Source organism: Siphateles boraxobius, unplaced genomic scaffold (genome assembly GCF_051911475.1).
Source record: "Siphateles boraxobius isolate OS27281-9 unplaced genomic scaffold, OSU_SipBor_1 66, whole genome shotgun sequence".
Lineage (NCBI taxonomy): Eukaryota > Metazoa > Chordata > Actinopteri > Cypriniformes > Leuciscidae > Siphateles > Siphateles boraxobius.
In genome coordinates, this window is record NW_027509193.1 from 8,613,848 (window position 1) to 8,641,279 (window position 27,432).

General features: G+C 36.4%; 1 protein-coding gene across 3 annotated transcripts in view; it reads right to left on the reverse strand.

Moving 5' to 3' along the window:
• Positions 1-141: 141 nt before the first annotated feature.
• The window catches only part of pvalb6 (parvalbumin 6), a 41,270-nt gene continuing 13,979 nt past the window's right edge, over positions 142-27,432 (reverse strand). For all 3 annotated transcript variants that reach the window (XM_077212041.1, XM_077212042.1, XM_077212043.1), the window contains 4 exons: positions 5,088-5,150; positions 3,086-3,218; positions 2,697-2,806; positions 142-856 (listed from right to left, as the gene is read on the reverse strand). In XM_077212041.1, coding sequence (XP_077068156.1) covers positions 831-856; positions 2,697-2,806; positions 3,086-3,218; positions 5,088-5,150 — 332 coding nt within the window. In that variant the 3' untranslated portion in view covers positions 142-830. The remainder of the gene's footprint in view (positions 857-2,696; positions 2,807-3,085; positions 3,219-5,087; positions 5,151-27,432) is intronic.

The following is a 27,432-nucleotide window of genomic DNA, read 5'->3' on the forward strand; positions in this document are numbered from 1 at the left end:
AATATTAACTTTAGACAGACAGATAGATAGATAGATGGATGGATGGATGGATAAATTCAGAATTTTGCAACCCTTTCAGACATACTGTACTTTTGACTAATTATATAAGAACACAAACAGATTTATTTCACACTGGAACTCTTCAGGCATTGTCTCTTTATTTTCTTTTCTTTCACAACTTGACCTGAGTTTGGAGGGAAGGTGGGGGGCAGTGGAGAGATCAATGGGAGAGATTGAAGGAAAATTAAGATAGACAAAGAATAGTGGACGATGGAGAGTATGTTGTTTTCTTTTCTATTATATCTATATGTTGACGGCATGAGGTTTTCCCAGTTAAAGGTCTCGATCTATACAATAGCAGAAACACCCACTTTTGTATAAAAAGGAAAATAAATAGCATGATGTTGGGAGATTTGTCTATGTGTGTTGGTGATGTCTTCAGTATTGGGTGTGCAAGCATGTGTGCGAAGCCCAAAGTATACTTCAGCCGTCCGCGTTCCACAATGGTCTGTGTGGCGTAATTTTCGTCATCAGGAGGGTCCGCAGACGTCCGCGCACAGCCCAATTTTTGTGACCGGTGCGTGTTGAGCGCTTGAAAGCAAAGTCCACTAGATGTGTGATGTGCGCTGAATGCGTCTTTCCACGTTCACGGATAAGGGAGTATACTTTCAAAGGCTCGTTCACTCAACTGTCCACAAGCGGAACACGGAAAACGAAGTATACCCGGGGCTTAAGTGAGTGTGTATGTGCGTCTGTGCTTCAGGGGCATTTTAGGCTGAGGTCGAGGTCAAGGGGTCATGAGGTATGAACAGGCCAAGAGTCTGTATCACTTATTCACGAACCAGAGCAGCAAACTCTGAAACAAAAAGAGATAGAGACACTATTAGTAGTTTTTGATGAAAAAGGTACATAATGTTGTTTAGTAAAAACATCATGTCCTTAACGGCTCAGAGACTGTGACTAAAATTGTTGTAAGTGCAATAAAAATAAAAATAAAAACATACAAAAGAAATTGCGACAATAATTTTAAAATCTAGTCAGTTGTCAGTTTGTGTGCCTCCATATGAAGTTTCATAAGATATTGGCGAAATGACCTTATGAAAAAGTTATTTTTAATGCGTCATTCTAAAAGCCTTCATTGATGTTCATTGATGTAGAGTTTGACTCCTTGAACTGAACCTTGAACTATTTTTCGGTTCTGTCTGAACTGGAAACCATTACTTGAACTTAACCCTGCAAAGCCTGACTTATGAAATAATAGTCAGAAAAATCTATTTTTATTATTTATGTATTTAAAAAATGGAACAGATTATTAAACATTTGATAAAACATAAAAAAGTTGAATATGTGTTTTTTGTTGAGTATCATATTTGATACGACAGATTTTTATGGCTCTATAGTATAGTATAGAAAAGAGTCGTAATGGGAAAATGGAGCTTATACTTGAGAGGAAAGAAAAAGTCTAAGCAAAAAATATGGAATTTGGTTGATGATATTTATAATGCCAAAAGTAAGATGAAATTCTAATAGCTTGTAATGTAAATCAATTAGATTTGTATAATATTATAGCAGAATTCTTGCATAAAATTAATATTTAAATATCAGTTTATGACCAAACCTCTGTCGTTTTTATCGTGAGGGTAAAACATATAATGCAATGCAATGCAATACAATACAATTATGATTGAGAAATGGACCTAATAAAAAAGTATCATATTTGATTCTCACATTTTAACATGATTTTTCTTAAAGGGGCAGTGTGTGATTTTTAGCGATATCTAGTGGTGAGGTTACGAATTGCAAACAACAAAAGTTACAGTGGCCGACAGGAAAAGATGTCATCATCTGAGACAGCAGAGTAGCCAGTTCAGCAATTAGGTTTCTTTACAAGGATAAATTAAGAAATTATGTTTACTTAATTATTCAGTAAAACTATGTTATTGCGAATATTATTGTTACTTGTTCATCATTGTGTCAGTGTTTTATTCGCTGAACTAAGCTTGCTTCCTTGCACGAAGAGCAACATAGTAAAGAAATGCGTTTGTCCGTTTAGGGCTACTGTAGAAACATGTCGGCGCATTTCAATGTAAGGGGAGCCACGGTGTATGTAGACAGTAACTGCTCATTCTAAGGTAATACAAATATAACGGTTCATTAAGTAAGGTCTTTATACACCACTGAAAACTTCTTCAAGGTAGTGATGAAACACGCTCTGTAGCGCTGTTTTTCAGCTGTCGGCTACGGTAGAAACATGACGACGCAATATGTCGACCTCCATAGAAGGGGGTGCCCGCGGTTATGGAGATATAAATGTCTCATTCTAAGGTAATAAAAACATAACAGTTCATTATGCAAGGTCTTTATACACCACTGAAAACATAGTTATGGATCTTATATTGCATTTCTGTCAATAGATCCTCAGAAATATTACACATTGCACCTTTAAAAATATAATCAGGTAAACCTATTGCTTTAGTCAAGCAACTTATTAATAATAAAATAAAAGTTAATCTTGCGTTTGCTTTATAAAAATCATTAAAGATTTGACAGCAATTGAACGTGTGTAACATAACTTGAAGGGGGACATTTTTAGAATTACACTAGAAGGCTTTTACTTCCCAAAAAAATAAAATAAACTATCAATCAGATAACAGACGCCCCTGGTGTTACGGTAGGCTATATTCCTTTCACTTTACCTTCTGCTCCAATCTTTCCATCTCCATCTTTGTCCGCAGCCTGCAGGAATGCTTTGGTCTCCTTATCGGTCAGGTCTCTCCCGTCTGTAGCAAACCCCTTCAGAACAAACCTGCAGAGAGGAAACAGAGCGAGTCGAACACCTTTCAAACCTCTTGTGTGCTCGCCTTTATCCAGAGAGTTTCAATTACAAATGTTACGGGTTACAAGCAGTGGAGTAGCGCAAATCCCTTGATATGGCTGATAGCTGATGCTTTTGACCATATCTCGTCTGGCTATCGTCGATACACAATATCATTGTCTATCGGTGCAACCTGGCATAGGGGGTTAATTGGTTACAAGAAAACATGTTTGTTTGTTTTTTGTAGTGTATAAATTGTGTAAATCTTACTTAAGTTCCTCTTCCTCTATAAAGCCGCTATTGTCGGCGTCTAGGACATGGAAAGCCTTCTTCACCTCATCAGCCGACTTCGCCTTCAGTCCGACAATCTCAAAAAACCTCTTGTGGTCGAATGAGCCGACGGCTGCGAGAAGATCAGAACAGAGAGAATCACTGATGTTTTGTCTGGAAACTACGAATACTTTGCTCGAAAATGGAAATTATGTCATCACCCTAGGGCTGGGCGATATGGCTGAAAACTGTATCACAATATAAGTGTTTCATATCGGTCAATATCGATAATTATTGATTTAAAGGACCAGGAGACAAATATATTAGACTACATTTAAAAAATTTTTATTTTAAACTTAACATTCCTCTGATTATAATATATTAGCAGAAATGTCAACACAACCATGGAAAACATCAAATAATTAAAATGTAAACATAAGTCTAAAATCACAATGAACACTTAATTATCTCTTAAAATCAAGGAGCAAAATTAAAGAATACATAAGAAATGCTTAAAAAAAGAGTAATAAAATTGTGCAACGTGTTAAATAAACATAGAGAAACCGACGACGGTCTTGCATTATTTGCAGACGACATTGGTCTGACTACGGTCAGACTTATAAAATCCAAAAAACTGCCATACTGGCGAGCTGACTTTTCCTGTTTTATCAACAATCGCTGCGGCACTCATTTTCCACTTATCACTCCCCGCCGGCTCTGTTACTGAAGAATCCAACACGAGACAACGATATGGCGCAACCCTAGGGCGTCACACACCAGACGAGAAGCGCCGCGTCGCGTCAAGAACAACTAGAGGTATCGAGCACTTTCTCAGTTTATAGCCAGCAATATTATTAGGCTATGTTTAAGGACATTATGAAATTAAGATAAGGTCTGTACAATTAAATACAATCGTTGCTACACTTTACCTCAGAGCGTCCGTTAACTGCATGAATTAAGAATCTCACCTATACATCCGATAACATCAGCAATTTTCATTAAGTCAGCTAATTTTTGTGAATGAGTGTGTGTACACTCAAAGAGAATAATATGTTTGAATTTTTAAGACATGGCGCTATAAACTGAGAATGTGGGTGCACGTCCCACATTCTCAGTTTATAGCGCTATGTCTTTAAAATTACCTAGCGACAGCGATACCTGTCCTAGACGCGATGCGGCGCGGTGCTGCGCTTCTTGTCCGGTGTATAAGGTGTGCAACCCGCTTTACATGACCGGCTGTTAACGTGTCACCCAGTACGTTGCTATGTAACCAGAGAGTGAGTAAATTTGTTCATGCAACCAAACTTGCAACAAAACTTTCTTCCGACAAAAAATAAATAATAATAATTAGGCCTATCGAACATTTTATCGAACGCATTTTTTATTGATATTGATTACGTGTCTATCGCGATGCATATCCTTATCGTTTTATCGCCCAGCCCTACATCACCCCCATTTTTTTCTTTTGTAAAACACAAATGGTGAATTTTCTCTTGATATAATGAAAGTGAATGGGGACTGGGACTGTCAAGCTTCAAATAGAAGGAACAACGTTTTGGCCGTTTCACGACAACGGTGTTTTGGGGGGACTGAAAACACAAACATTTCCATTTTAGTAGGCTATACGTCGTTGTCCTGTAAACCCTTCAGTTGTATCCCTTAAAACTTGCCCCCTGCTGTAGCTCTTAAATCAAATGCTGTGGCATTAGATGGGTTTGATGCAGCAGAGTGGCCAAAGCTATCTCACGACCAATTTGTACGAATTCGTAAAAGTGAGTAAAAGGTGGCTAATAATTCGTACACAGTCGTACAACTTCACTTCAATTCATACGGTTTGTCTAAACCCCAGTGATAGGTAGGTTTAGGGTCAGGGTCAGGGCTGGGTCATTCGAACGAATTCATACGAATTGGGCAACCTTTTAGAAAATTGAAACTGATTGTTCTTCAAATCATATTTTAGAGTAAGTGTACATATGTGAATGACAAGGTGGATCATATTCACCTTTAAATGTATCCAGTGCTTTCTGAATGTCATCAGGGTTGAGGATGCTGTTCATCGCCATTTCTACAACAGCAAAAAGAGGCAGAGAGAAACAAACAGTCATATACTGTATAGTAGAAAAGCGATACACAGTGAAACAATGCATTAGAGATCATACAGAGAAGGAATGGATAAAAGGCCTTCAAAAAGTCATAAATTATGAGCGTGTGTTGAGGGGTGAGAGAATACCAAACATCTGACGTGTGTGATTCTTTGAAACCACACAGCTCAGGTCCAACTCCAGATCAGAGAGGAAAACATCTCGAAGGCTTCTATATCTGCCATCGGACACTCTTAAAAATAAAGGTTTCAAAAGAGGTTTTCGCAGAGAAGATCCATTTTGTGTCCCATAAAGAACCTTACAGTGATCAGTTCTTAAAATAACCTTGTGTGAAGAATATTTTAATAATCTAAAGAACCTTTTGTTCCATGGATGTTAAAGATTCTTCATGGAATTATCAATGCCAATATAGAACCTCTATTTTTAAGAGTGCATCCTGCAAAATGCCTACAGTCCTTCAGTGATTCCACACACATGATGGCTCCAGTGTTCACTATACCATTCTCTTTCTCTATATCCCTTCATAAAGTAAGGTAAAAAAAAGAGGTGAAATTAACATCCGACTGAGATATTACGTCTGTCAGATATACTTATTTCCAACAGTCGTCCAGAGATTGTCTTTGCATCATTAGCACACATTCACCAAACGCAGATGACTCACAGTTTAGTCTTTGATAGTAAGTGTATAGACTGTACTGCTCAGTTCTTAAGGGTTTTTAAAGGGACAGTCACCCAAAAATGAACATTCAGTCATCTCATAACCAATTGTATATGTGCATTTAAATCATGTGAATGGGATTTGAATGAATAATTCTTTCATTTTTAGTCTGTTCCTCATACATAACTATTACTTTATATGAGGAGACTTGAAATACAGTAGATAATGCACAAGTCATATGTGGTACTGTTAAGATAATTTTTAGGTGTAATTTTTGAAGTGTGCAACCTCTGGTCACCATTCACTATCATTGTATAGAAGAGTAATGTGAACCTCCTGCCAGTGTTATTTTAGAATCATTGATATACCAATAGAGTTTTTGTTAATGTTTTGAATTAGATATTATTTTTATATATTTCTCTTTTCACAATTTTTGTTGAACTTTTAGTAATTTTGTTGTGTTTTTTGTCATTTTCATAAGTAGTTTTGTCTATACAGTATTTATTCATTTGTATTCATTAGTTTCAGTTAGTAGGCCTAAACAGAAATGAGACATGTTGCCTTTGCAACTAGCTAAAATAAAGTAAGTTACAAAAAAATAATTATGTTTTAGTTTCAGTAATATAATTGGTTTGGAGTGTCATGAAAGTGAGTGAATAATGACAAAACTTAAATTTTTGGATGAACTGTCTTTTTAAGAGTGAGCAATGTGATAATTTCCAAACAAGTCACGATCAGACTGGCGTCATCATTTAAAACAGTTTTTTGCAGTCCTCTCAGCTTCTTTCTACTTTACCTCGACCAGTTGTTAGTCCTTCACCTGCCCATAGTAAAAAATAAATAAATAAAAACTCATTGTCATTTGCCCCATACCCGGCAGTATGGGTATGTGCAGGTGCAGTGAAAGTACAGATTGTGTTTTTTTGCTTTCAGCTGGCTCCTCGTTCCATTGATCTGGATCAGTTGGAGGTCAGCTTGGGCAAAAACAAGCTTCAGCTCTGCTGACTGGAGTTCAGCGCGGCTGCTGACTTTCCACAATGGCGTTTGATACAGCGAGATCTATCTGCTCAATGCATGTGAAGGTCTAATGTGGATGTCAGCTGCGCTGGCAAAGCCAAACATGCTAATACAGCAACCAACAAAACACAGAGAAGTTTAATTAGAAAAACATTGAAGACAGGTAAAATCAATTTTGGCAGGGTTAGCTGTTAGCTGTTTAATTAGCTGTTTATTCTAAATCACAAGAATATGTTAATTAATGTCTTTCAAATGACATATCACATTATAATACCAAAGCTAAAACAGTCAAGTTAAACACTTTCCTTTCTTTGTTTTCAGTTAGCTGACCAGTGTGGTGGAAATGTTAAACTGAATATTAAACTAACCATATTTCTAACATCTAACCTTATCTAACATATTAACACTTTGAAACACCATGTACTAAAACGGTCTGTTCTGTGTTTTTAAATGTTGTTGGCCTATGTTGCCTTACCTCTGTTGAGTGTAAAATTATATGGGGTATGAACCTACACAGATGTCTAAACTTGAAACCTTGTTGTTAGTAATCAACAAAAACAGAATTTGCTCTTAGCTAGCCTCGTAACAGAAAGGTTTGCATATGAAGAACCAATCAAATTCATGTCATTTTGCCATACCTCCCTATTCTATAAAAACTGTTGTATCCGTGTTAACTGGTGGGATTCTCAATGGAATTTGTCTGAGATCCTCCGGCCTAGCTTAAAGCTTCTTCTCGGGAGAGATGCTCTGAGAACAGCTCGAGCACTCTCCTGGCCGTGATTAAAGCATTTGAAGGACATTTGCTTAAGTCTGTTTGTTGATTATTCCTGCGCAGGAAGTAAGCTAGTTAGTGGAACAAGTTATTTAGCTAAACACTAGAGACCTTACCACCAAGTGATAGTGTGGAGCGTGTTAGGAACACTAGAGACCTTATTCCCAAGTGATAGTGTTCGATAGGGGACTAGACGTCGTTCGACTCTTTGTAAGACTCTTAGGCGGGGTTAGATTGTGTCAACTCGCGCGTTCAGAGGTAACTCAACTGAGTATAATATTTTCCAGGTGTCAAGGACACCAGGTTCAACCTAAGTCAGGTGCATAGGGAAAAATCTACCACACGAGCTTCAGCCAAACTCTTTAGCTTCATCATGAAGGTCTATTATCAGGTATTGAGGAAAGGGGATCTTGCACAACACAAAACCCTTCCACTCTTTTCAGACAGCATATATTGTCGGCCCAGATCTGGCCTACATCTGGTACGCGTGGAATCCACATACCAGATGTGGGCCAGACCTGGCCCAACACTACGTTGCTGTCTGGGTTATATGTGATTTTATATCCTAATTTTCACACCCCTCTCAGAGATGTCATCGGTCCTCTTTGACATCTCTCTTCACCCTCCAATCAGTCTCTTGATATGCATCTCTTTTTAATGATTCTGTTTCCACCCTCATCCACTCCTCTTCACTCTCTTCTTAACAACTGAAATCACTCATTCAAAATGTGTATATCTTTTTGTCCTCTTAGAGGCTATACGGTAACATGCAAACACAGTATTTCAAGCCCTCAAAGGGGTCTGTAGTGTCAAAACACAATATTTTCTTGCAAGAGAGGATAGATTTTATTATTACAAGAAAAATACATAACATTTAGTATAAGTGTGTGAATTAGGATGTAGGATATGTCTCAGTAGCATATATAGCAGTAACTTTATAACTGCAAGGGATGGTGCTACAAGCCCAGAAGACTTTTTCTTCCTTGTGTTTTTCATGTCTCACGCTGTTTGTTTCCCAGAAGATGCCGTTCTTCTTGTAAGGCTTTCCCCTTTCCTCCCACCTCAAAGTCTCCAATTCCCCTTCCCGAGGGCTAATTTTATCTCTCTGTCTCTCTCTCTCTCTCTCTCTCTCTCTCTCTCCTTGTGGCTCGGAGAGACCCCGGGGCCCTGGAGAATCATCTCTAATCCTGCAGCATCGCTGGGCGTAACTGTCAACCCTCATGAGCCTCGCTGGCAGCAGGGCCAGGGAATGTCAAGATTGCCAGAGACGGAGATGAAAGGGAGCTCGAGAGGGAGGAATCGGCAATGACAGCCACGGTTATGTCTGCTATGTGGAGAGCTGCCCTTAATGCCCTGATCTGAAATACAGTTGACCTCTGGTCTCAGTCAAAACCTCATAATAGTTGTTTTTAACTCACTGTAGCACTTACAGAAGTATGTCTGCAGGGCAAAGGCAATCCCAGCTAACAGGGAACATTCCCATAACTTCCACTATCGTTCTTACAAAGTTATGTAAATGTTAGGACAAAACGTTCTTAAAAGAATGTTTATGGAACATTCTTGTAATGTTGTTAACAGTTAATAAACTTTCTCGTAATGTTGAGAGAAAACGCTCTTAGAATAACATTCTCGGGAAAAGTCCTTTTAATGTTATTTTATTTGCTGAATGCTGTCATAATGTTATCATATACTGTTCTGAGTGCAACGTTCATGGAACGTCCATGGTTTAATTTGTACTTGATGAATGTTCTCGTAACGTAGAGAGAAAACGTTCTTAGAACAACATTCTCAGAACATTGAGCTTCCTTACGATGTAAATTGAACTTAATGAATTTTCTCATAAATCGCTCAAAGTGATTCCAACGATATGGTTTCTCTGTGCCATTATCATTATAGCTGTGGTGTGAACTCTGCTTTTCTTTAATATTGAGAATGAGTTTTAGAACTATTTCTTTATATTTATGTCCTTGGTGTGAACGGGCCTTAAATCTTCTCCTAATAAATAGGGATGGTTTCAGTGCACAAGAACTGGTGACTCCCTGGGCAGTGCGCTGACTACTGAACTGAGGAGCAGATGGAAACACACCCTAAAGCCTCACTGAAGACACAACGAGGGGAGGAGAAGCAGCGAATGAGTCCATGAGGAGAGAGACATCAAAGGCACTGAGTGCATGAGAAAGAGAGGAAAAGACAGTCCGGCGCCATAGGAACAGAGCGTGAAGAGCAGTGAGATGCTTTTTAAACAGTTGAGTTGGTGTTTTACAGAGCCCATCTCGCTCTGACGCACAATGAGACTGACAATGAGAAATGCCAACAGAGAACAGAGCAAACCACATCAGATCAGATCAGATCAGACAAGACCTGCCCATCTGGGCTCAAACCAGCCTTGTTAATTAGCTAAGACTGGGGATGTCAAAAATACTGGTGCACTGATACCAAACAGATACAACAATGTAACAATGTCTTTATACAGTATTGTATATATATATATATATATATATATATATATATATATATATGTGTCACAGTCTATAATATGATTAATAGTGTTCAATGAACAATACTGACAAGTAAATGATAAACCAACTTACTGCGCTTAATTTATTTCTTTTTTTATTGTTTCTCACTGTCTATTTCAGTAATTACTTAACACTTGGAGCTATGTTAATTTAATTAAAAAAAATGGAATGCCATCATTTTTATTTAATTGTTTATATTTCTATCATTAGTAATTTAATAAAAGAGGGTGTTTAATATCATATTGGATTTGCTGTGTTATCAAGTATAATGAAATGTTACTTGGTTTTGACTACCAAGAATATCAAACTAAGACTCCCGTTGGTCACAACAAGAACTGCATGATGAACACGATTTATAAAATTGTTAATATTAAAAATAATAATACAAATATATTCCTATGTATTTATTGTGTATGAGAGGTGTGGATTATAGATTTTTACAGTAACAACTGTTTTCATTAGTAACTAGTGTAGTGTCAAAAGTACCAAAATGGCTTACACTGTTCAAAAGTTTGGGTTTGGCAAGATTTTTTTTTAAAGAAGTCTCTTCATGCTCATCGAGGCTGCATTTATTTGATAAAAAAGTATTAATATTGTGAACTATTATTACAATTAAAAAATGATCTAGTTGAATATATTTTAAAATTAAGTTTATTTCTGTGATGTCAAAGCTGAATTTTCAGCATCATTGCTCCAGTCTTCAGTGTCACATGATCCTTCAGAAAATCATTCTAATATGATGATTTGAAAATAATTTATTTGAAAAAGAAGATTTCTGTTACTTTTGATAGATTTAATTCATCCTTGCTGAATAAAAGTATTCATTTATTTTGGCTGGTAGTTTAGACTGGCATTTTTGAAGTTGTCTTTTAACTTTTCAGTTTTAGATGGTTTAATTATGAAAAGCATGTTGTACGCTAAGCTAGTTTCAAAGTAACTCCATCAACACTGCTGTATTGAAGCCCAGAAGATGAGGTGATCAAGTGATCATGCTAGTCAGGCTCACTGAATAAAATAGAAGCTAAAATACAACACACTAATGGAACGTTCTAAATTCTCTTTTACTCAGACATTCACATGCAATGCAGGCAAAAACATGACACAGAGCGACTGGTTCTTAACCGGATGCCTCAGGCAGCTTTGTAATGGGAATACAGTATTCAGTGACAGAAACACAGGTGCACACACACAAACACTTTTTATTACCGTCTCAGAGATCAAGAGAGAATAAGAAACATAAAAGAATAATCATGAAGGAAAAAGGGGAAAGCACAAGAAACAACAACAAATAGCAGTGAAAATGTTGCTGGAAGTAAACACACATTTTGTAAAGAAGTTAAGCAAGGTCAAGTTTGAGGACCTTCACAAACAAGCGCGAAGGTCAGCAGTGCCAGAGTCTTCTCTCTTAGATGCAATTCTCTCTATCTTTCTTTTAAAATTGGTCGGCTGCGGTTTTTTTAAGTGCATATACTTCACGATAGTGCATGAATTTTTTATGTATATCTACTTTGGGAGAGTCAAGGTTTTCAGAGCAGACCGTGAATTACATTGTGTAAACATAAAACGCAATTATGGAGGCAGACGTAAACGGGACTGTAACATAAATTACACTCTTTTAAAAACACCAGAATTCTATAAAAAAAAGAAAAGAAAAACAGTGATAAGAATAACTGTTTAACCAAAATATTTAAATAGCCAATTAAATTTAAATAATTAAGTTTAGTTTCATTTCATTTCATTTAAAAACATTTAATGATTAATTAAAATATATAAGGTTCAATGCAGAGTTCTGGGAACACTTTTCAGAGACAACTCAAATGAATAATTATTTACAGTCAGATTAATTAGTTTCAATTCAAAGAATCAGATTGTTAAAACTTTCCAATACTGAATATGTCTGAATATATATAACGTCTAGGGCTTTTAATATTAAACTATCAAATATTGTTCAAGTAATGTAGCAAGCGCTCAATAGTCCATGTAATGCAGCATAACCGTCACAACAAGAACATCTAGAAAGCAAACTCTTGAAAGGAACACCATGTTGCTTTATTTCATTATCAGCCAAAAAAAACAACAACCTATGAACATCTTGCAACATCCATTGTAACATCAATTGTAAGGCAACATCTACACTACTTAATACTGCAAAACAACATAGAAAAGTGCACAAGTAGCCTATGCGAATCGGGACAAACCTTTAGTCCTTCTGTACTATAGCATGGCTGTGATGGCTGCAACCACATCAGTTCAACAGCACATTTTCTTTTGTGATGCTACTTAAATAAAAAAGCAAGACAAATAAGAACACGTTGAATGAGTAAAAATTGTTGTTCACAAGATAAGAGAAAAGATGCAGTGCTTTAGGCTCTCGTGTTGAAGAGTTGAAGCCACATGCTTCATCTAACAATACAGCTCTCTCCGTCTAAAGCCTTGCACGCACAGGATGAAGACCATGAATAAGAAATTAGGATAGACACATATTCCGCTTGGCCCAGAAGGAGAGTTTTATATTACGGCATGCTCAGTGATCCATGAACTTAATAAAACATAGCCGCATGTGAGCAAATATAAAAGCCACAGCAATCCATTAGAGAAAACAGCAGTGCGAGTCTATTAACGCTCTGAATGGAGAGATGGAAACAATATATTTGTAGCCGAGGGTAAATCTGAGGAAGGACACCAGTGAAAGCTGGTAAAAAGGCTTTTTAGGGTCCATCAAGAGATCTGACTTTACTCCAAAAGCACAATCCGTTTAACCTTCTGATTGGAGCATACGAAACACATTACAACAACAACATAAATAAATAAATAAGACTTACTCTAGACACACATATAAACAGACAAATTATCTGAAGAATTTTTAACGATTCTCTTTAATTCTGTGTCACATGATCCTTAGAAATCAGTCCAAATTGTGGATTTGATGCTCAAGAAAAAAAGTATTATTATCAATGTTGAAAACAGTTGTGCTGCTTATTTTATTTTAGAAACTGTGGTGCATTTTTGCAAGATTCTTTGATAAACAGAAAGGTACAAATAACAGCATTACTTTGAAACAGAACTCATTTGTAATATTATACATGTATTTACTGTCCCTTTTCATCAGTTTAATAATGCATCCTTGTTGAATAAAAGTATTCATTTCTTTTGGGAAAAATATCTTACTGACCCCAACAGCAGTGTATTTACACACATATAGATATACACTGCACGATTGGCCTCCATTCAATTCATGAATTGGAATTTGAATTGAATTGACTCCGCCCCACAAGAACTTGAATTTGAATTGGAATGACAGGAACTGGAATTAAATTCATGGCAATTCAAAGAAATTCCACACAGTCACACAACATAAAGAATATGTTGAATCTCACATACATTCAGCGTTAGGAAGGTTACTTTGGAAATGTAATTGCTTACTGTTATAAGTTACCCATTATAAATGTGGTTTGTATTACTTTATTTGGATTACTTTATCAATGTAAAGCAATTTCCTTTTAATTTGATTAGTAACTAATTAAATTTCACATTTTACCTCAGTAATACAACTAAATACAATTACATTCATTTTGTAATTAAATAACATAATTTCATTACAGTTAACTCACTCCTCAACCCTGCATACATTTTGTTCTAATATATATGTATTATATATATATATAAACAAATTTCCACCTCAAATTGTTTTTTTCTTCTTCTAAAGATTTACTAAAGTAATTCTGGGAGTCATGTTCTATCATGTTCCACAAAATTACAATTACAATAAATCAAACTTAATTATTTGTTCTGTGACTAGAGCTTTTAACATTCATTGCTAGGGGAAAATATTTCCTGTTAATGTAATCTGTACAAGTAGTTCAAACTAATATAATTTATAGAATATGTAATGCAATCATATCTGACATATACTGTAAAGCTTTATTGTTAAACACTTCACTTAAAATATCTATATGAATTTCTTAGAATTTGCTTTGAATTGCAATTCTGCTTCCTTTAATTCAAATTCAAATTGTAATTCTAGATCCTGTTTTTGACATCAATTCAAATTCAATTCAAATTCAAGAATTGAATTGGAATTTAGGAGTCATTCTCAATTCAATTCTGAATTGTGCACACGCCTGATACACTGTACACACACACACACACACACACACACACACACACACACACACACACACACACACACACACACACACACACACACACACACACACACACACACACACACACACACACACACACACACACACACACACACACACACACACACACACAAAGCCCAGAATTACCTCTTTAATATGCACCAATTCACATAATGAACTACGGCTTATATGCTTTCAGAGGAATTCACTCAAAACAAATGAGCACTACAGTAAATAAAAATAAATTACTGGGTCCCAGGAGGATAAAACACACATACAAACCGTACCACGAACAGTTATTATGAAATATTGAAAACCTCTAATGGTTTAGTTAATCATTTGCTCCTCAGAGAAGAACCGATGGAAATAAGCCAAAACCAGATTGATTTAAAAGTCTGCATTCAGGGAGTAGAAACAACATTCACGACAGAAAAAGAGAGACCATCCAAAACTAATTTCTCTTCATATCAGCTGATAGCCATAAGAAAAGGCTGTCAACCAATCTGAGAAAGATGATGGAATGATCGTCTGGAGAAGCGTCTGTGTTTGCCGAGACCTTAGGAAGTCTGAATTCATAAAGCTGTTTGGTTTAGTCACATTTTGCTCTTCTCACTGGCAAATAGGAATAGGACAAAGAGGTAGAGTGAAGTCGACAGAGTGAATCAGGTTCATCAGTACAATCCATCATTACCTGTAGTGTGCACTGAATCCCAAATACTTCCCCTTCCCTCCCACAATGTGTACACGGAGCTATGGCGTATTAACTGCTAGCTTAGCATGATAAATGCAACTTTTTTTACTATATGTAATGTACTATAGCACAGTATTTGCTGTTAATGCAATATGCACTGTAGTTTTCAGGTATTGGACATCAAACCAAGCTCACAATGGTAAACAATGGTAACTGCAACATAACCAATACTTTAATGATCCTCAAAAAAAGTAGTCAATTAGAGTTAATTTAACCTTTTTCACTCCCAATCCAGTCCCACGCAAAGCATATTGGGAGCTAGAAACCTACTGCTGACTTTCAGGAACAAAAATGATTAATGAAGTCCCAAAACAAATTGATTAAATGAACATCCATTTTTCAAAATGAAATGGAATGAACATGAAATTAAGTTATGACAAAATGTTATTGTGTTGCAGTAGCTCATTTTAATTTAAACAAGTGGCAAAAATCATTTGGGTTTTTTATATTAGTGGCCACATAATGACTTAAATGCATTTACATTATTATCAATAAAATGTATATTAATTCATTATTGGTATATTAAAATATTCTAATTTAATTGAAAAGCTAAAGATCATAATTAGTTCCTTTTTATTTCACATACAGTTCTTGAAATTTATTGAATCACAAAATGAATTATGGTTAATTATTATGAACACTTTCAGTTTCTGTAAGTTATGTTCATCATTATAGTAGTGAATATCAGATCTGCTAACGAGACACCTCAGCATTTATATTACAAATGTCAAAATGATTCTTCTGAAATCTAAATACAGACTTATGATTTGAAAGGCATGCACATTCAACTTAATTTGTCATGTGCAGTTATTCACTGTGGTTATGTAATTATGTTGTGTTATATAATACTGTTTTTATTCGTAAAGTAACTGTAAATGACTCAACAGTGTTCTCTTTAACAGCATGTACTTTGAAGCAGTAAATATAAAGACTTAAATGTTGGTTAAATTAATAATAAGCTCAACAATGTATACATATAAGACTTAATTCATACGCAAACTGTCAGTAAAAAGCCATTGAATTTGAGCTGACCGGCTTTTTAATGGTTTTCAAAATCTCCAAGAGTCTGATGTGGAAGTTGGTCAAAAAAAAGACATCAGGAAATAATATACACGCTTCACAAATTATTCATAGAACTGGTGCTGACTGTGTATGGATTTAAAGATACAAAGCTTTATTTTCAAGCATTTATACTGTCACTCAGAACAAGATGATGCATGTATAGTAAACCTTTTTAATATAGTGCAATTTAGTAATAGGGGATTGTATGTATTGTAATATTTAATGTATATTCAAATAAATTTCAGTTTAATCCCAGATATATGTTTATGCTTATCCACTTATCCTGCCTGAAAAGACCATAAACATTACAGATAACATTCTAACCATCAAATAATGTATACATTTATCTTAAAAACTATTCAAGTGTGACTGATACGCTGCAAATCAGGTAATTTTAGGTCAATGCTCTGGCTGTAAGTCAAAGATGCCTGCAGTTTAGAACGCAATGAGCAATCCAGTCGTTTATACAGTATATAGCCAATTGGTTGAGAATCTTCTCTAAATAAAAGTGTGAAAAGGCAAAATTTTTGATTTCATGATCATGACATATTTTTGCCATGTTTGTACAAAACATGAATGTTAAGTAAAGACTAAAATTTTTGTCACAGAGTTATCATATGTCTTCAGAACATACAAATCATATGAACCACTTTTGTGACAATTTAATGGTGATTTTTTTTGACAGCCCAAAACCCCTTTCATTTTTATTCTACAGAAAAAAAGCAGCATGCACATTCACTGAAATAAAAAATGTTCTGTTCAACTGAAGATAACAAAACAACATGGGTTTGAAATGAAATTGAAGCACATTAACTATTGCTGTAAGTCATACATTTATTGCATTTAAGATTGTAGTCACGCACATTTTATTTCACTGCAAAGAGGTTTTTATATATTCTCCTTTCATTGCACCAGTGTTTTCAGCTGAATTGCCAAACTATGAATCGTCTGTATGTATAGGACTGGACTTAATCTAATCTAGATTTGTTCTCAGAGTCTGTGCGAGGAGACTCATTTTCATGGTGTTCAAACAAAATTCACTTTTAAACATCAGTTGTGCGCCGGGTCGTAAACTTGTGCTGTTGTGGAGAAACCGCATTGCGGTCGGGAGTCCAATTCTGCTCAAGGTGAGAGATCTCACGAGCCGGGAAAGTCAGACCGTCATTATCGTCAATTACATGGGCTATGGGGCACAGAATCCACAGAGTGTGTGTGCGGTTAAGACTGGTTAACAACCTTCAGTGCATTTCTCTGCTGACAATGATGTATAATTATCCAAACCGCACTAGACTCGGGGGAAGGAGGCATTTGATTTTTAAACTCTTCAGTGCTTGTCCTCTGTCTCACTCTGTCTCTATCATTGGTTTTATTGGATCAATACTGGGGAAAGTTAAAAAGTGTAAATTTTTCTCTATAGTACATGGCCTCAAAAAGTACTGAGTCACACTTTTCGTCTTTTCACACTCGGATTTGTTAACCCAAGGCCATTCACCGTGTAGATGTGCGCTATTGCATAGCATTTTAAAATGTTATTGTTCCCTCAGACATTGATATTTGCTAACCCTTTTTCAAAATTACGAGTGAGAAATTTAGCTTAAATCAGGGTTAACAACTAACAACTTTGCATTGAACATAAAACATCCAAAATATTTTCTTTTGTGGTTTTATTTATTTATTTTTTGCCCTGCATAAATAAATAAATTATCCATACAGGTTTTGAATTGTGTGTGGGGAATTAACATGTGTGGGCGTAAATTATGATATTTTAATTTTTGGGTGAACTATTCTTTTTGTGTTTCCAATTACTTTTCAGGGCCCGTGTAGATATTAAACTTAACTTTTGCAACTCCTGTATTGAGTGTTGTGCTGACGTTGCATTAACATTAGACACAAGTTCATTGATCTGTGCCACAGTGTTCCGAAGTGCTCCGGTTTATCTACTCAGGAATAGAAAGCACAGCTTAAATCAGGTGTGAACACGCACAAGGCGTTCTGCCCTTGTCAGAGAGATAGTGGATCTCTTACAGGACTTCAAGAGGTCTAGAAAGCCTTCTGCTAAACCAGGACAAGCACCCAAAACTCATTCAGTTGCTGGTAAACTGAGTGTAGAGGGAATGCATTAACGTCACTTTCCCGCCGGAACACGCCCCCTCAGCCGGACTGAGTGGCAGAAGAGCAGCTGTGTGACTGGATTTAATAGGGGAAACTGCGAACACGCAAGTAAAACAAACGATTATCAGTTTAAACTAAAGATTAGACTCAATATAGTGTTCCTTACAACTTACTAAAGATCCAGTGATCCATGGATATTGACATGCAGCCAGGAATCGTGTTTCCTGACATTTATATGTGCCTGATTTTGACACCGGGGAAATACATACAGCAAATTTGCCTGTGAACGCTTTATATAAATACAATATAGGCAGGTCTAAATCCAGGTGATCACTTATATCAATGTTATATATATCATCATATCGTCTAGACCTAAAACTTGCATAGTTTTTTGTCAGTGTTTATTTAAAAATGTCAAATTATACAGAATATACAGTGGTAAATATTTGATTGATGAGTTGTCACTGCAATATATAACAATACAATATATAGAGAATGATTTTACCACTAAATTCAGCATATTGACACAAAAATGATAACTGCAAATCCACCTTTCGCTGCCTGGAGTCCAGTTGTTTCTATGAATTGCAGCGATCGATTTGCTTCTCTGTTCTGTAGCTTTCGGCAGTCTGTAAAAATATATCTCATATTTCTTGTCAAATGTAGTTGTACAGTCAATCGCTAAACTCGTTCCCGTTTTAGATGTGTTTTTTCTGTTTTTCACGGCATTCACGCTGAAAACCAATCCCAGATAGCACAAGTTGATGTGATGTTTACATCTGGAAGACATATTTTTAAGTGTTTGCTCATCTACAATACGTCTATAGGACGTTTTCCCGTCAGATATCAAATAGACGTTTAGAAGATGTCAGTTTAACATGCATTCTAAATCACTACATCTTAAAGACATCTTCTAAACGTCTATTTGACATCTGACAGGAAACGTCCTATAGACGTATTGCAGATGAGCAAACACTCTTAAAAATACGTCTTCCAGATGTAAACATCACATCAAATAGACTTGTGCTATCTGGGATGCTGCCGCTCAGTCTTTTTGCCACTCAGTGTGGCGTGGCCTCAATCACTCCAGCTGACGGTATCAAATCCATTTGTCAATACCAAAATGATGGCATTTATAAAACATTTTCAAATTATTTGAAAATACATAAATATAATAATAAAGGTGTAACATTTGAGACAAGCAAAGAAGCAGGCTGGGAAGACGATCCACGTGCAGGGCTAGATTTATTAAAATGAAATAAAATGTTGGAATCATAACAAAAAGTTTAACAGGACCCATAAAATCAACAGTTGTGTAGTCAACTGCCATCATTCTAAACGTTTAAATGTGTCATGCATTTTATTTTATTTTTTCATATATTTTTTTTATAAAAATGATTTAAATAGACATAACTTTTAACATTTAGGATAGCAAGATAAGCTACAGCTGAGTTGAATCAGAGAGTAATTTTTCCATATTGCTGCTACTGCAGAGCACATGTTTAAAAAACAGACAGATATTCTCTCATCAATTATGGATGGAGGGAGGAGAAGAGGTGCCATGAAACAAGGTATGTGGGTTTCTCGGGACGGCAAAATAAGGAAACAATAAAATGCCTGTTATTCATGCACATAATGAAACATCACTGAGCAGGAGGTCGATGGAGCGTGAGCACATCCAACAAAACTAAATTATTTGAGTATAGGGGAAAAGCATTCGAAATACTGAACAAAGAGGTGGTCATCTTTGGCAATTCATAAATACTTTTGTGCGGGTTTTACAACCACCTAGGTGAAGCAACATTAGAATAGAAGTAAAGTAAAACAACCTGGGCCGTGACAATGAACAATTACATATAACTCTTTTGAGTAAGACAAAGCATTTCCCTGAATGTGTGTTTAGAGATAAGGGCTCAAGAGGAGAACATACCTTTCAGTGAAGGAAACTGAGAGGGGAAAGGGAAATAGGTTGTAGCGCATTTCTGGTCTTAAAGAAAAGGAAGATAAGGAAGACGAATTAGCTTTAGGCTATAAAGTGTGTTTGTACCAAGAAGGTTTATGATACCTGGATAAGCATATCTTTTGAGATTTCCATTAATTTATGGCAGTTGCTTGGCTAGTGCAGTGCAGAACCCCCAGGAAAGGAAGTTTACAGATCACCGAACATTTTGAGCCAATAATCTGAGCCATAAATGCCATGTGACTCATCATTCTAGAACCAATTGGAATAGAACAGGTTACATGGTTCCTGGTTATTCCGTACAACAATATAACTTCACTATCAGTATGACCTGTTCTTCAAGACATTTACCTGTAGAAACATGCTGTCAGGTTTCTGTCACTTCATTCTAGTTTGTTCTTGGTTTTGTGACAGAGCCCTGACACTCTTATATTTCCTTGTCTGTCTGTGTGCCTGGTTTCATGTTCGGAGCATGTTGTTTGGATTCCGGCACTCATGTCATGCTTGGTATCGGTTCTGTGTCAGGATTCGGACATTCATGCTCTGAGTGTTTGTCTTCTGTCGTGAGCATTTGCTCATTCCGTTTTTAAATGGGAATTCACTGAATGTTATCTTGCTTATTGTGCCCAAGAGCATGACCTAAATCCACATGTCTATTACCATGGAACTGAAAGAGAGCTGTAGTTCCAACCACAAAAGCTGCAATGCTGTTTTCAAATGTTCACTGGAACTAGGTTTCAGGAAACGCCAAATCGTTGAACTATGTTAGTAACAATGGAACTTGCAACCATAGTTGACTAAGGATGCTTTTGGGAAACGCACCCCTGATTGGTTGATGACACTACAAAGATGTTTCCAGTCCCAAACCTTTATTTGTGACTATCCTAAACTGTGAAGGCAGCAGATAGGGAAAGGTATTAGTCCATTCCAAACATTTAAAAGCCTTCAAAATATATTTGTGATTTATGTGTTGTTTACCTGGGGGGGGGGGGGGGGGGGGAGGTGGGGTGGATGGGTGGATGGGTTTACAACAACTTCTGAATAGCCGCACTTTGCATTTAGATGGTGCCGTTATGGCATCTACCAGCAGGGGATAACTGACCCGGGGTAAAGAGGCCAAACCTTGCCTCCCTGAGAATCAGGCAAAAGACTTCAAGTCTAAGAACCAAAGACGAAGAGGAAAAAGCTTTGGTAAATGAAAGAGTGTGGGGGTGTGTGTGCGCAGATACATGTGCTCAATGCGCCAACAGGAGTGATAGCTTTACCAGTTTCCTCCTTCACATGCCCAGTCTTGCATGAGTCTCATTGCATGCTGCAGGATTCCCACAATGCATCACAACCTGAGGGCAATATGGTCCTCGAACTAGCTCACGCATCCCATCACGTCCCTTCCCGTCTGCCATCCACACACACTCCATTTATGCTTTCATCTGTCCATTTATGAAGACCTCCTTTTCACAACACATAACCAAAAATCTCCCATCACCATAGTCCAATCAGTCATAGTCCAAACTAACTAAACTGTTCTGTTCTAACTAACTCTACTGTTCATTTCTACAAACTGAGGGACAATTTTTTTTTTAATTATATTCTATTCATTTTAGTATTAATATCAAAATATTCTTGCAACTGGTAACCTGGGGAGCTTTAAAATATCAGACTTCCACTCACACAGGCACTCTTCTGTGACACTGACCTTTGAGCTGCTGCATGCAGAAGTTCAAAACTAGAACTAGACCTGGTGCATTGAAGATTGTGCTTCAAAAACGCGTTTGTAATACCTGACCATCATCTTGTGTGTGTGTGTGTGGGTGTGTGTGTGTGTGTGTGTGTGTGTGTGTGTGTGTGTGTGTGTGTGTGTGTGTGTGTGTGTGTGTGTGTGTGTGTGTGTGTGTGTGTGTGTGTGTGTGTGTGTGTGTGCATATGTGTTTGAGTTGAAAGATCAATAATTTGACCTTTGGTGATATTAGAGGTAGCATTAGGTGGGTCAAAAACGCTTCAAGTTGAGGTGGAACGCCTTGCAGCACACATACAGAGAGTTCAAAAAATATTTGGACACTCAAGACATTTAAAAAATGTCTGAATTAGGGATGCACCAATATTAAAAATGTTGTAAGCTGTTAATTATTTTCATGTTATGGTCGATAACTGATAAATGGCCAACATGAAAAGTCTATACACTGTTAAAAAAAAAAGCTTGACTCGTTAGATTTTGCATCCCTACCGATTAAGCGCAAAGTGAATATATAGATACAGACATTGAAAGTGTGTGAGAGAGAGAGACGCAGGTAAGGATAGATAGAAATTTCAAAAACAGACATAAGTGCGTATTTGTCTTAAAGAACCCTTTAACCTTCTGATAAAAGCTTCATTCAAGGCCTCAAATACACCTACTAAAACACCAACACTGTTCAGTCACTTCAACTCCCACCGATAATCACCACAGTCACACTATTCAATTAGGTGAAGAGAAAAACAGAGGCAGCTGAAGTAATGAATATTCACTGTAAAAAATAAAACCGTAATTTTTACGGTAAAAAAACGTCAGCTGTGGTTGCCAGAACATTACCATCAAGAATACGGTAGCAACATTATTGGTTTTACAGACTTAACTTAAAATTTACAGTAATAAACCGTATTTTATTATCTGATATAATGTTAATTTACGGACCTATTGAAGTATTAATTTCTGTTTTGTAATATTGTAATACACTGAGAACCAACAATCATCACAGCAGTGGTGAGAGTCACATGATAAATCAAAGCTCATCACAAGCAATGGGTCATTCGCACAAACATTAAACGCCATCATGGTAACACACATGAAATTGTAAAAATGCAGTAAACATTTATTTAACAACATTAAATGTAACATAAAACCCTAATGTACATAACTGATTAGAAAAAAACTAAGAAAACTATGAAGAAACAGTTATTTTAACAAAAATAATTCAAATGGGAAGTGTCACGCAGGGAATTGTGGGAATGTCAATTTACGTTTTTACACCGTAAATTATGCAATGAGTTTTCTTTTTCACTTTCAAAAACTGTAAATTTAGCGGTATTTTACAGTAAAATTACATTAAATTTACCATTTGATCTATCACAGTTATTTAACGTATATAGTAAGGAAACTTTCTATTAACCAATTAACGGTTTCACACTGTTGCACAATCTGTCTTTTACCATTAAAATCACGATTAAAATCACTATCATTTTTTACAGTGTAGGCAGTCTTGAATAAACTGATCTGTATAAACTGCTCTGAGATCAGACACAAGGGAGAGGATGTGGCTCGCTGCCAGAGTGCTTGCTGGGAAATGTTAGTGTTTTAGTGTACTGTCACTGGCCTTGGTTCTCTGAGATGTGCTCCTACTCTGTCACGAATGTAAAGCAATTCATGAAATAATGCAGAACCCCACATCAGTGAGATTAAATGGAGATCAAATTGAGATTTTAGCTTAAGTCTCTTTTTACTAAAAGTCTTCTCTATAGTTTTATTAGAAATCTCAACACAGTCTCACTCTGTGCTCAGATTTGCTAAGAAAGTTTGTAATAAAAGTCAGAGATCTCAGTATGAACTCAAATATTTCTCATCGAATTCTTTCAAGGCTATATAATCAGAGTTATCCTATCCACACTAATTGTTCAACCCTTGTATCACAAAAATTCTTAGGAGACACAGATGAGACAATTTGATACTTACAGTATATGAATCTACTGAGCCATGAAAGAGAAACAGGATTTTAGGCTACTCATCAGAAATATATATATTTTTTAAAACGTTTGAAATATATCCTACATTAATTTTTCATTTTTATTATAATTTATTATAAATATTTATATTTACAGTAGATTATCAATTATAACATTTATATAATATAATACTTTTACAGTAGTAACAAAAACTGGAATAATGCAGAAACTTATATAGTGACAAAAGATACTGATAATCACATTCATAAAAGGAAAAAAGCAATAAACAACAAAATTAACTAATTGAATTACAAACTTCAAGAGGAACATGCAAACATAAATTTTCCGCTAATGAGTTTGTAGCAGCTGCTGTGGCCGTCTGAATATGAGCTAATCACTTTTGTACAGCCATGATATCAGTACAAAGATTTAATGGTGGAGAAAATGATCTTCAATTTACAGCATGACTCCCGTGCAGATGTTTAATGATGATTTGATTGAAATGACTCTTGGAAAACAGGCTCTGGTTGTTGGCGGACAGTTTGTGACAAATGTCAATTCCTTTCAAAACAGATTCTGGGTTTGCTGGCAAAGTCATTCCTTCAGACTTTTGGTTAACAGAAAATAGTGCTTTTTGAAACATCAGATTCATTTACATTTTTTCAGAATGGGTTCATGTGTCCACTTGTATCTATTGACTTTGACACTTTGGTATTTTGTTGAGAACAGGAGACACTGCTGAGGTTATTTAGTTATCTGTGCTGGCAAAGATACTCATACCTTTTAATTACAGCAATAACAGTAAATAAGTGGCCACAGAAGACTTTACTAAAGCTTTCTGGTCATTAAGAGGGAGTGTTTCTTGTCTTTCTTTCAGCACTTGAGATCGATGTATGTAGGCTACACACAAAACTCTCATTATTAAAAGCATGATGGAAGTGTTACCCTCGACTGTGGCACATGATTGCTGCCACCAACCAATAGCCCCTTACCGGCAATTTACCAGTAGGCCTAAGGGAAGTTGTAACATTACCAGTAAACTACCGGTAAAGTGCTCTGTGTGAACGCGTAAATAAGATTAGCAGTGTGATAATCACGTACTAAGTCAGAACGCGATCACGTAAGAAGTCTGCTTTTGGCCAATCATTAAGACTTATGGAGATGACGTGATTATACTCTGAAGTTGTTTTAGTTTTGATACAGTTTTTCTATTTAAATATGCACTAAATGATCATCTTTGACCGTTGCGACACGTCTTGCAGATTTTTCAACTTATCGCGCTCGAGACCTTTAGCCTTCTATTCAGCGCTGCGGCTCTGCATTTCCGATGACTGACATCACAGAATTTACCGGTATTTTGCTGCTGATGTGTGAATGGTCTCTTACCGGTAAAATGCCAAAACGCAGATACTTGTGTTGTGTGAACAGCATATTTGTGTATTTACCGGTAAAGTCATTCTGGTAATATTATGGTAATTTACCAGGATTGCTGTATGAAATGGGTTATTGACTGTTAGAACCAGGGTAAAGTAGGATCAAGTAAACTTTATATGAAATTTAAAAAACAAAAACATACTTTTTAATGTATGATAGCTAGGATAATTTAGTTGTTCTTTCCTCATTTAAATGGAAGAACATTGAGTTTTAAACAATAATAGACCCCACTGACAAAAACAGAGAGATTTCTCAAAAGAAAGTCACGCAGTTTTGGAACAACATGAGAGTGAATAAATTACAAAAAATTTCCTTTAACTACTGTACCACACCAACCCTGAATGCCAAAACAACACTATTTGTGAAGACTTTAATTTCAGAGATGTTTTGGTCCTCGTGTTGAAGTTGTACCTACCACTTCACCACAATGAACTGAACAAACTGATTCAGAACTGACCCGATCAACACCATAACAGGACTGAACTGGTTTAAAGGGAAAGCTATCATTCATCCATCCCGCTTAAGAACCAGATGGTGCTTGTTTGTACAAACCATCATTCATTGAGATTAATTTCAAACTAATTTCCGATGCTCTGCTAATTCATCCCTCTTAATGCGAGCTGAAATTATTGCTATTCTTTTTTTTTCCATTCACACACTCCTCACCTCCATTCTCATTCATTCATTCCTTTTCTCCCGTCCTCTTTTATTCCTACTACTTCTCCGCAACCCAGCGGGCAGCTCTCTCTCTCTCTCTCTCTATCTCTCTATCTCTCTCTCTCTCTCTCTCTCTCTCTCTCTCTCTCTCTCTCTCTCTCTCTCTCTCTCTCTCTCTCTCTCTCTCTCTATCCTTCTCTCTCTCTAAATTCTTGTCATGTCCACAGCTTACAGCGTGAAAAAAGAAGACCAACGTCAAATTAGTATTCTCCTCATGCTTGGTGCAATGTGTATGTAAGAGTATAAGTGTGTGTGTGTGTGAGTGAGTGAGTGAGTGAGTGAGTGAGTGAGTGAGTGAGTGAGTGAGTGAGTGAGTGAGTGAGTGAGTGAGTGAGTGTGTGTGTGTGTGTGTGTGTGTGTGTGTGTGTGTGTGTGTGTGTGTGTGTGTGTGTGTGTGTGTGTGTGTGTGTGTGTGTGTGTGTGTGTGTGTGTGTGTGTACACAGGCACTAGAGGGGATTGTTGTTCACCATTTAAGAATCCTTGAAAATAGAATTAGTTGAAGAGTCCCTCTGCAGTCAGCAAATCTTCAGTGTAAGACACACATCAACACGAACACACGACAATCCAACAGTAATGAAGACAGCATGTAAAAATGAGCAAAAAGGACAACTAATTATTAGCCTAGATGAAATCTGCAGACTTTCAGTGCTGGTTTTGAGAGAAAACCTCTGGAATAGATTGATTCATCTGAAAATATTCTGAGATCATTTACACACCCTCATGTCAACAACACAAAAGGAGACATTCTGAAGTGCTGGTCGCTCTTTTCCAGACTGAAGTATTCAAGCTTCAAAAAGCATGCAAATGCACCAAAAATATCATATTCCAAGTCCTTTCTCTGAAGTAATACGACAGCATTGTTGTGACGAGCAGAGCAAAATTGTTTTTGTTAGTCACTGATAATCTTCCCCTTCAGTGAGCAGCTGCCTACCCATTGTGACCAAATTACTGAGCCAGTGAGCTGAAATTGAGAATTGATTCAGTATGACTTGTGAACGAATCATTCAAACAGGTTTTGTTTATGAACCAGATTATAAAAAAATAAAAAATTCACAAATCAAACATTGCTGTGACTGAATCATTCAGTGAGTTGAAACTGAGGACTGATGCATTTGTGAACAAATCATTCAGACCAACTAGTTCATAGAAAGATGCAAATCCCAACTGGATATTGCTGTAGATCAGTGAGTTGATATGAGAATCGCTGCTGTCAGATTTGTGAACAAATAATTCAGACAGGTTTTGTAAATCAACTGCATCATAAAAGGATGTGACTCAAAATGATGCTTTATTTTGTGTGTGAATCAAGTGGTTCAGTGAAAACTCAGACCAGACATTGCTGTGACTAGATCCTAGTTAATGAGTTGAATTTGAGAAATGATTGTTTCCAATGTGAATGAA